At 35.3% G+C, this 11,872-nt stretch overlaps 1 protein-coding gene across 1 annotated transcript; it reads left to right on the forward strand.

The window, feature by feature from the left end:
- The first annotated feature begins 3,416 nt into the window (after nucleotides 1-3,416).
- Nucleotides 3,417-11,146, forward strand: LOC127623323 (plasmolipin-like). The gene is made up of 4 exons (XM_052097737.1): nucleotides 3,417-3,674; nucleotides 8,011-8,184; nucleotides 8,613-8,714; nucleotides 11,010-11,146. The coding sequence occupies exons 1-4, from the start codon at nucleotides 3,543-3,545 to the stop codon at nucleotides 11,115-11,117; spliced, it is 516 nt and encodes a 171-aa protein (XP_051953697.1). The 5' UTR covers nucleotides 3,417-3,542; the 3' UTR covers nucleotides 11,118-11,146.
- The last annotated feature ends 726 nt before the right edge of the window (nucleotides 11,147-11,872 follow it).

An 11,872-nucleotide genomic window follows, 5' to 3' on the forward strand; every position in this document is an offset into this window, starting at 1 on the left:
AATACATTTCACTTCAGTTACATTTTTTCCAAGGTCCAGAGCATGGAGGCAGATGAGATGCATTCAAAGGCTCCTTATTATAAATGGGGACTGTATTGATTTACTAACTCGAAGAACAAATCAGAAGTATTGAATTGATTAGTTGTTCCTCCCAACACTCCCTCTGTAAAACTCTGAAGAAGTAATTCTATTAGGCCAAATAATGTTTAGTATTGAGTAAAATAGCATGCAGGATACACAGATTCAACTTTCATTATAAGGTGTAAAGTGTTTTGGGGGTTTGAACGTTTAAGTCAGGGGTTCAAGGACCAGTGGGTGAGAACAGAGAGAAACCATTAAAATTTCTGATGTCATTTTGTGAGAAATTGTTTGTTCTTTGTGGAGTTAATTAAATTCCATTAAGCTCCCTCACTGATGTTATGGCTTTTAACAAATAGGAGTCACATACAGTAGATCATTAGAATTTTTTCCTAAAATAGAGTCATGGGTCTGCTGTACTGTCTGAAGTGGAATAGAAAAGAACAATGACCTTTGCAGCCACTAACTCGGCAGTGGATTCTCACCATGCTGTTACATTAATACTGTGGTGTTTGACCTACAGAAGAATCTCTATCTTGCTGATATGGTGAGAAGCGACACCCTTTCACACCTACACATGGACAAAAACATAATTGTGTGCTTATGCGTGTTACACTAAACTGAGGAATGCTGGAACAGTCAAGTTGGAAGAAAAATGGATTCTCCACCAAACCACCTCATTAATATGAACAAGAATACGATAAAATGTGTATAACAAATCAAAGCTTATTTCCTAAATTTCACCCTGATCTCGCCTTGGCTCTCTTGCAGGGATTTACGATTTATCCAAAGGAAGAAAAAGTGTATAGGGGATTGTCCTATTTGGAGTCCTTGACATCAAAACGTTTGAAAACCACTTCTGTAGGCAATATGGCCTGATATTAGAATTCTATATAAAAATGTATTGTTTGTCTAATATGAGGTCCACCAGCTTATCTTCAAACGTTGTGTTTGATTTGTATTAATATTTTCACAGGTCTTAAACTGTAATTTTAACAAATTGGAACATACAACACACTGTGTAGGCCTATCTGGTTTATTAACCACGATGCACGTGAATCCACACTTTATGTACCCTACTGTTCGTTATACTATATTTTTCGCTTTAATTGTCTCAAACACTAGTAGCGTTCGTTTAAAACGTGTTTATTTTGTTATTTTATTTTTTATTTTTACGAATCAGTTCACGCAACATATTTAAAAAGTTAATTTGTCGCCATCTAGTGTTGTAAAGATCAAACGTATATGTAATAGGCAAAAATTGTGTTTGAACGAATCTTTTTGGTGAGCGGATACAAAAGAATCAGCTCATTGGGATGAATAAAAAAAACCCAGACCGTAATCTCGCGATAACTCCGTGGCATGTGCCCGCGCCCACAACTCATCGTCAGGTTTCTCCCATGTTTAATGCAGTAGAAGCTCAAGATATATCTGTATACTGTTGTATATTATGTGGTGTTAATACAAATTAAATAAAAAATAAACACAAAAAAGACGCTCAAGATAAAGACATTGAGCTATTTTTAATCAGGATCAGGAACAAGTTTCTCAATTGAGTGACAATCCCCATTTTTCGGAAATACACCATGCGTGTTTCACAGAGACACTCAGAAGACGAGTGGTACAGTAAGGCCAAAATGTTCACAGACCCCAAATTAGTAGGCTAATTGCTTTTAAATCCTGCCTTTTAAACCAGGCATTCATTCAGTTTCCAAACTATAGTAAGTTTGGGGCTTGTTGCAAAGTTACATGGAACCCAAATCTCCCTGAAAGGAGGCTGGGAGCCTTGGAGTCGTCGTGTGCTAGCTAGGCTGCTTGTATCATCTACTACAAATTTAATTGTGACTGTTTTATTATTTTCAAAATTGTGAATTTTTTACTTGCATATTAAAAAAATTAAAATAATAATCAAAAGAAAGAAAATAAACATAATCTCGAATATCAGTGCATTCACACCACTAGAGGGCGAAAAAAGCCCATATATGAGTTCGGGTTGCCGAGCGGTCTAAAATGGCAAAATGTGACGTTTGCGTGGTGATACATTTTGAAAGATTTACGAGTCTTAAATAATACGATTTGATTACATTGTATTCTATTACAGTTACACACAGGGACTCAGGTCGAGTCCGGCCTCAGACAGTGTTTGTAATGTGTTCAATTTTATTTAAGTACTCGAAATAATTTAATGCATACTGTTCCAAGTATGATAATATATACTAATGAACATTATTTGTTATTGTTATTGTTCTAAAGATAATACAAATATTAAAATAAACTTAATTTATTGTCATTGTTCCAAGGATAATATACAAATTAACTTAACTTGATGTTACTCTTCCATGGTTAATAAAATATGCAAAGGATCTTTGTTGTTGTTGTTATAATTGTTATTGTGGTGTACTGATATTGTATGTTATAATACTAATTCAATCAAATCACTTGTAAATGTGTTATTTGTATTTTACAAATTTGCAACCGAACCGTAATATGCCTGAAGTAATAATAATATATAAAATATACAAATTAACTTTAAAATATTCAAATTAATCCACAAAGTGAAAATGTGAACCGAGTTCTCGGCTGACACAATCTTATGAATTTAACATCTTTACAAGTGGTACTACAAAGATATTGCAAAGATGAGCTCAACCCAGGTGCTGTAGGGAATGTTTGTAGTGTGGGTCAGTGCAGGATGAAGGAGTTGATTAAAGGTTTTTAAGAGTGATTCTCTTTTAAATGTTTCATATAACATAAGTTGCTTATGTTCTGAGATTAATAACAAATAAAATTGCCATGAGGACTGCATGTTAACTTGACAACAGGAGTGTTCTTGAATTAATAAATAGTTATAACAATACCATAATACCAAGTCAATGGTGTGACCTAAACGCGGTGTTAAGAGTAGCTATTACTTAAATTCTCGACCTGTGTGCACAAAGTAAATAAGAGATTTAAAGAATTTGCTATTGTTAACAAGTTTTACATGTATTGTCTTTTGTCAATGATTCAGACTTTTTTGTTATACAAAAAGATAAATATATATAAGAAGGTTAGTGCATTAGGCTGGAAACCATCGGTTTCCTCTTAATACATTTTGTTTTAACCCTAGGACTAGTGAGTGATCATGCTGTTTCTTTATAAGAGAAGAGGTGAAGGTACTCACTTTTTTCAGCTTACTTATAAAGTTATTTATTACACCAGGTACACAGAGGTATGGGCCTGACCTATATAATCACTGTAAATATTGCAATCACACACACACACACACACACACACACACACACACACACACACACACACACACACACACACACACACACACACACACACACGAGAGAGAGAGATAGTTGCATGGGTTGTGACAACACCTGTATTACCAGGTTCAGTTTGATTCCTCCGAGGTGAATGTGCTCCTCTCTGCTCAACGTTTTTCATTGCTACATTTTCTTTCATACTGAGAAGATATGGCAGATTTTCCTGGGATGGTTAACACTCAGACAAGCTCATATGAATCTCAAAGACGCTCCGGATTCCTATCAATCGTTGATGTGAACTTCATCAAGACCATTCCTGGTATCCTTCTTCTGGCTGAGATTGTAAGTTGGAAAAAATATTTAGTTTTCTCTATATAATGTTGTTTCCATGCTTAATCGCTGCTTTATTATACACTGCCTGTCGTCTCACAGTGCACATTCGTCGTGGCATTGTTTCTACAACCTTATGCAACGTTACAACATTTATTTCTGTCCAGAGTTGCATGAATTTTTGGCAGAGATGTAGTCTTCTCCAGCACATCCAAACTACTTTCAATGAGGTTAAGGTCAGGACACTGTGGTGGCCAATTCATGTGTGAAAATGATTCCTCATGCTTCCTGAACCACTCTTTCATAATTTGAGCCTGATGAATCTTTTCATTGTCATCCTGGAATATGCCCATGCCGTCAGGGAAGAAAAAAAAAATCCATTGATGGGATAATCTGGTCATTCAGTATATTCAGGTAGTCAGCTGACTTCACTTAATGTTGCTGAGCCTAGACCTGACCAACTGAAGTAACCTCAGATTATAAAACTGTCTCCAGAGGCCAGTACAGTGGGCAATATGCATGACGGGTGCATTACTTCATGCATTTCCTTTCTTACCCTGACACACCCATTGCTTTGGAATAGGGTAAATCTGGACTCATAAAACCACATGACCATTTTCCATTGCTCCACAGTCCAATTTAATGGTCCCTAGCAAATTGAAGTCAATTTTTTCTGATTAGCCTCTCTAACAAGTGGTTTTCTTGTGGCCACACAGCTGTTTTTTTCCATATCCTGTAAGTTCTCATCACATTGTGCATGTGGAAATGCAATTACTTTCACCATTAAACATAGCCGTGAGTTCTACTGTCGATTATTAGGATGTGACTTAAAGCGTTTTAGTGATCTCTGATCACGATCATTAAAGATTTTTTTCTGACCACATTTCTTCCACAAAGCTGATTGTTCACCACTATGCTTCCAGGTTTTGATAATGCGTTGGACTGTTCTTACCCCAGTTCCAATGATTTCAGCAATCTCCTTTCCTCTTTCTTTGCTTGATGCAGGCCAAAAATATGCCCCTTTTGAAACACAGTAGCATCTTTTCCACGGCCACGGGATACATCTTCCGAAATGGTTGTTTAAGAAATGAGAAGCTACACAATGCATCGATTAGAGTTCAAATAATTGTTGCCAGATGAAACATATTAATCACAGCAATAATGATCCAATCATAGACTGTATCTAAGTATCTGCTTAGTTTAAAAAAAAACAATTGGGCCAGGCAGTGTACATTTGAGTCTTTTACACTTCATTATGTCTCTTGAAAACTATTCTTTCTCCCTTTGTCAAACACTCACACCCATTTTTCTTTGTTTCTCTGTGTATTCAAAACCCCATGAAGCCTATGTGTGACTCTGGCAGAATGCCAATATTAATGAGAAACTTAGTCTGCCACTGGATTATGACCCATACTAGGACTGTGTACTAGGACTGTTGGTTTGGTTGATAAACCAAGCCAGGCTTGTGTACTTTGGATTACAGCCATAATGTTTCATCCAACTAGGATATTATGCCAATGTTATATTTATAATGAAAGACGGCAATGCAAGCTTGCACAGGGTTTGCTTAAGGGTGGATTAAGTGTTTTGTGCTACTTTACATAGGGTGTGTTTCTACACTGAGCCAAGATAAGTGTATTGATAAAGGTCAAGTGTAAGGCTCTGTGAAGATTAAAATTAAGTTTAGATGGATTTATAAACATATTTCATAAAACATCAAGTTGTGAATATGCAATAAACCTGTCACATCATCTGCTGTCTCTTCTCCTAGCCAGTTCACACGACCCTCATCCCCTGCATACTAATCCCTCACTGGACTACAACTCCCATAATACATTGCCTCCCACCATTTTCTCTCACACCTGTTCATTGTTGCTCATTATCTGTGTATTTAAACCCTGTTGTTCAGTCATTCTGTGTGAAGTCTTGGCAATTCTGAGCATTTATTCCTGGTTGGATTTTTGACCAGTGCCTGTTTATTGTGGATTTTGTCTCTGTCTTCCCCATTTTGGATTTGTCAGCGCCTCTGGACTCTTTTCTGGTTTTGACCTTAGCCTGGTTTGATCGCTCTAAATCTGCATATGGATCCATTCAGCAATAATTATATGACTGAGAAAATATTTAGATTTAAATTGATATTTCTGCATATCAGTATTTAGGAAGGTGATCACCTTATCTGTCTTCTCATTAGTCACTAGGGTTAATACCCTTAAAGGAATAGTTCAACCAAAAATGAAAATACTCTCATCGTTTACTCACCCTCATGCCATCCCAGATGTGTATGACTTACTTCTGAACACAAATATTTAAAAAAAAAAAAAAAAATATTTCAGCTCTGTTGGTCCTCACAATGCTAGTGAATGGTGACCAGAACTTTGAAGGTCCATAAAGCATATAAATGCAACATAAATGTAATTCATATGACTCCAGTGTTTAAATCCATATCTTCAGAAGCGTATGTGATGGGTGTGGGTCAGAAACGGATCAAGTCTTTTTTTACAGACAATCTACACGTTTACTTCCACATTCTGGTATGGAAGTGACTTTCACATTTAGCCACCTACTGGCCTGGGCTGGTCAAAGGTGGAGATTGGCAGTAAAAAAACGACTTAAATATTGACTGCTGTAGACCACACATCTGAAGACATGAATTTAATGACTGGACTTTATGTGCTGTTTGGACCTTATGAATTCTGGTCACCATTAACTTTTTTAGAACAACTTCCAAAAATCTTCATTTGTTTTCTGCAGAAGAAAGTCATACACATCTGGGATGGCATGAGAGTGAGTAAATGATGAGAGAATTTTCATTTTTTGGGTGAATTATTGCTTTAACAAAATTCTCCCTTTAATACAAACCAAAAATCATGAAATCATTGTTAAAACCTTAAATATAAATATAAAACTTAAGTTTAGTGAATCTTTGAGATGTTTCTGTTTTGTGACGTTGTACTGTAATAGCTTTCTTAGGATTAATTCTGTTGCCTGCTAGGTATCATGCATCATACACAGATTGAAATCTGAGAGTTTAATCAGATGAATAATGGATTATGAAATTTTGATATTCGTTGTACAGATAGCCTACTCATAAAAAGACATGTTAACTTATCTTTTATACAGTATGTTCATATTTATGATTATGCTATTGGTACAGTTCTAACAGTAAATTTGGCACTAAAAATAGCAGTAATTGTTGGCTTATAATACACAATAGATATTTATAGATGAGGATATTTATAATCAGGATGATTCACAATTAAGTCACTTTAATTTTAAAGCTCAACAGACATTTAGTGACTAACAGAATAACACTGAATTTGCTAACAGGAGGTCAAAAATTCTGCTGCAGAAATCAGTCTGTGCTTGAGATCTACAAGCCTGATGAGACTCCCACAAACCTTCGTGTTTTGATCTGGGTTGGGGTCAGTTTTTGGTTCAGGTTTATTATTAATGAAAAAAATAAATGGACCTCAGTCACAGACACACGCGAACAGACGAGTTAGGGGCTGTTCACACCAAACATTATTTTGCACTGGGTTGAACGAACATCTTTGACCATTGCAAGGCGCCTTTCTGTTTCTTCAGCATCTTGTGCAGGACCCCGACTTTTTTTACACACCCTGTCAAGTTGATGAGAACTTCAATGTTTTTAAATGCATCTCAAGACACCTGCTTTCTGTTTCATTTATTGCGCTGTCTAGCTTGTTTTTAGCAGAGGAATCACAAAGATTTGATGTTCTGAAGAAGTTTAGGTTGCAAAGAGGACTTAATGTGACAAACACAATTCCAGATTGTTTTACAAAGATAAAAATGGTAACCAATAGTTAGGGGTCGCCGTGCCTTGTTAAAACCTTGTATGTTTACTTTTATGAACGTTGCACTTGATGCTTGCATAAAATATAGCCTATTGCAACAAATGTACTTGCTTGGAGAAGACATTTATAAAGAGAGTGAGCGATTTCAGGTTCAGGTCAAGTTTGGTCTTAAAATCTGATGGTATGTTTTAGATCCGTTCAGGCTTAAAATCTGTCAATAGGCTGGTGCCAAAAACGAGTTGTAGGTGTAAATGACGTAATACAGTCAACAGGTATGCATATTTATCCACCCAAACTTACATTTTAGAGTGAAAAGTACGGTGGCCATGAAGTGCAAAACATTACAAATCTAAAAAACACAATGGAAAATCCAAAGACAAAATAACAATTCAGAAACTCATCAACAAATCAGAAAACACAACAGCAAGACAGAAAACACAACATCAATTTAGTTCAGTTTCTTGTGTGATCATGGTCACAGACTGTATTTTTCAATGATCTTTAACATACAGTCATCTCCATCGTCTGTTCAGGTTGTTGGGTTACTGGTGTGGCCACTGATTGCCAGTAGTAAATTTACCACAACACCTGAATATGGCTGGGTGATGTTTGTCAGCGTGACACTGTGGCTTCTAAGCATCGCCGTGTTCATCATGCTATTGCTGAGTTTGCATGAGAGGCTTTCATCAGTGCCCTGGCCTTTTGTGGTGAGACACAATGTCATAGACCGTTTCCTTAAAGGCATAGATCATGCAAAAATGAAAATTCTTTCAGCATTTGTTTACCCAAATGTTGTTCTCAACCTGTATGACTTTATTTTTTCCATTAAACACAATAGGAGACATTTGGCAGAATGTTGGATTCTGTCATCATTCCGTTTTTTTTTTATTTTTCTTCCATTTATAATAAAAGTGAATGGTGACTGAATGGTCATTCTGCCTAACATGTCCTTTTGAGTTCCACGGAAGAAAAAGTCATACAGGTTTGGAACAACATGAGGGTGATTAATGATGATTATTTTGTATGAACTATCTCACTCAAAATAATTTGTTTCAGCTGAATAATAATACATTATTATTATTATTATTTGTGGAAAACTAAGATCCATTGACTTCTTTTCCTTGCCTCCTTGCAGCTCTTTGTGTTTTATGCAGTCGCAACTGTTCTGTACTTAACTGCCTTTTTGACTGATGCAGCATCAGTCCCAATCAACAATGGTGAACTGGGAACTTCTGCAGTGAGTAAAACCATCTCTTGATATCACACTACACAGACATACAGAAAAACCATGAGTTGACCGAGTAGCTTTGAGCTGTGTCTAACAGTACACTTCCAACACCATTCCTAAAGCAAATAAAGTCTTATCTATGAAACACCCACTGATAACAGCATGGCATCACATTGCTTACCCAGGTCAGGTGATTTAGGCATTTACAACACCCTGCATCTCCATGACCTAAATTAGATCAACAAATGAACAGACATCGATTTTTTCAGAGATGCTGATTAAAGTGATAATCTTCCCAAAAATTAAAATGTTCAAAACCTGTATGACTTCTGCAGAACATACAAGGAAATGTTAAGCAGAACATTAGAGACCAACAGTGTCCTTTACTGTTCACTTTAATTGCATCTTTTTTCCATACAATGAAAGTAAATGGAGACTGAGGCTGCCACAGAACTATCCCTTTAACAGTATAACTTTAAAGCATTTTAATTGTACAAAGCATTTTTCATCTCTCACTGGTACAGTATAAAAGGTCCATAAAAAAGTATTTTAGATGATGGCAACATTATAATAAAACACTTTCAGAGAGAATTGATGAGCAAAAAGGGAAATGGTTTAACAGTACATTTTGTGGATAGTTATGTTTTATAGGGCTTTAAAACCACATTGGCCAGAGTTCAGTGTACATTGTTTAGAAGCACCTGACAACCCTATAAAACATGGTAGTGGAAGAGTTCAACCATAGTTCTTCTCTCCTCCATGCGTAAAGGTCAACAGTTGATTTCTTTATTATTATTTCAACATCTTTAAATATACATATCTTAGTAGTTGGCACATAGCATGTCAATAAGATTTGGTTACACTTTACAAATGGAGTTTGTTAACATTAGTTAACATGAACAAATAATTAACAATACTTTTACAGCATTTATTAATCTTAGTTGCTGTGAATTTCATCATATAGTAATACATTTAAAAATTCACAAGTTGTATATGTTAACATAGATAATGCACTTTGAACTAACATGAACTTAAAATGACAATTGTATTTTTATTAACTAACATTATTAAAGATTAATAAATGTTGTAAATATATATTGTTCATTGTTTGTTCATGATACCTAATGCACCAAATAATTTAAACAAATGGAACCTTATTGTAAAGTGTTTTTTTCCTTTTTTAGTACCATTATTTTAGGTACAATTTACAGAGTGACTATTTGCATTACATGTAAATAGCACCTGCCCACACAGTGCAGCTATTTACAATCAAATATTCTGGTGAAAACACAAAAATGAAAGACAAAGTGCACCTCTGTGTCTCTGGCGTAGTGTGTAAAGGTGTTTTGGATGTGTATGTTTTTTGTGCGGATGGACCTGGGTTCGATTCCCAACTTTTCCCCATCCTGTTTCCTGTCTCTAAATATTTCCTTCAATACTACAGATTTATACCACTTTATATTAGGTGGCCTTAACTACTATGTACTTAAACATTTGATACAATGTACTTATTATGCACATACATTTAAAGTATTTGCATTTAATTACATTTGTAGTTACACAGTTAACTTGAACCTTAACCCAACCCTTACCCCCAAAACGCTAACTCCTATAAAATATACCAAAAAAATAATACATTAATAGAATTTGAAAAATGCAGTTTAGAATTTATTGTGGGGCCAACCCTGGAACAGTGGGCCCCTAGAATCATTACCACCTTTCTCTAGCCCTGTGTGGTATCCCAAGTAAATACAATAAACACACTGCAGTGATGCCCATATACTGTTATAATTTATAATTAGTAAATAATAAGCGAGTATCTGCCACTATATGTACTGGGGTGAAAACAGCATCTAACACTATTTGCACTTGGTGCAAAGATTCTTTTTGTTGCTATTTACATTTAGTGTAAAAAGTATCAATCACTATTTGCATTTAGTAGAAAAAGCTGCTGCATTAAATTCATGTGAATATATAAAGAAAAGTGTAGCTGTGATTGATCACCATGTTTTCCACAATTTTAAATATGCACTCATGTATAAAAATGACGAGCAAAATTAAAATAGTTTTAGATGGAGTATAGCATGTCACACCGCAGGACGTCAAGCTGGGGTTTAGCTTATGGATCTTATGAATACATTCTTAATCATAAAAATGATTGTAAAACTGAGTGAAACATAAATGTGTAAAACAAGCCATTTGTTTTTTGAACTGAACACTTCTTATTACATTAAAACATAATTCAGATAGTTGTATGATGACTCTTTTATTATTTGTATTCATATACTGTATTTCTTCTTGCAGTTTTTTGCCATAGTGGTGACACTATTGTATACAGCTAGCAGCTTCTTCGCCTACTTAGGTTGGAGAAGTAATGGCCAAAACGCAGCTGCAACCACAGTGCCTGTGTAGACGTTCCTCTGATCCACACACTCTCATTGTGGATGAACACAATCCCTGTGTAAGCACACTTTGATGAGGATATCACTCCGATTATTTGAGATCACTGAAAGCCCTCTTCAGGAAAGGCAGAGTGAAGAAACCCAGCTATATTGGCAAATGTGACATAACTGGTGTTTACTTTGTCCAGCATTACTGCTAGATGGTTTATAACAAGGAGACTGTGTGTACAGAGACTGTCACCACCACCCCATTCACACAGCAAATACTATTTTTGTAAGATATCCTTAATGACTTGAGCAAATATGTATTTAAGTGTTGAGGTTTCTACGTTACTGTAAAGTTATACTTCAGTGTGCATAACTTGATTATTTGTTTTAAGCAATTATGACAATTTTTGATCAAATATAATTAAAGAACCATTGTATTTATTTCTTCCAAACACTAAAAATGTCTCTACATATATACACATAAACAAATATACACAATTACGCAACATTCAACTAGCAAGAACGACATGTTCTAAATGAATAGCACAGTAAAAAAGGTCTGAAACAACAATACAAGGTACTATTTTGAATAGAGTTTGAGACATTCCTTCCCATGCTTACTTCCAAAACGGGGTGACTGCCATAAAGAAATATCAACTTAGAAATCAAATATATGACATTATTTGATATATATATATATTTTTTTTTATAAAAGCAGTAGTAAATCTGTCATCAGTGCCATGCTGCTTCTAATGCCTGGTAATTGTATATTTTTAA

The sequence above is a fragment of the Xyrauchen texanus genome, chromosome 29 (assembly GCF_025860055.1).
Source record: "Xyrauchen texanus isolate HMW12.3.18 chromosome 29, RBS_HiC_50CHRs, whole genome shotgun sequence".
In the NCBI taxonomy this organism is placed as follows: Eukaryota; Metazoa; Chordata; class Actinopteri; order Cypriniformes; family Catostomidae; genus Xyrauchen; species Xyrauchen texanus.

What these genes read in the sequence shown, in the direction of transcription:
- LOC127623323 (XM_052097737.1), top strand. Translation starts at nt 3,543, where the DNA reads ATGGCAGATTTTCCTGGGATGGTTAACACTCAGACAAGCTCATATGAA. An exon ending in TCCTTCTTCTGGCTGAGATT is followed by an intron (nt 3,675 to 8,010) that starts GTAAGTTGGAAA and finishes TCGTCTGTTCAG; the next exon opens with GTTGTTGGGTTACTGGTGTG. An exon ending in CAGTGCCCTGGCCTTTTGTG is followed by an intron (nt 8,185 to 8,612) that starts GTGAGACACAAT and finishes GCCTCCTTGCAG; the next exon opens with CTCTTTGTGTTTTATGCAGT.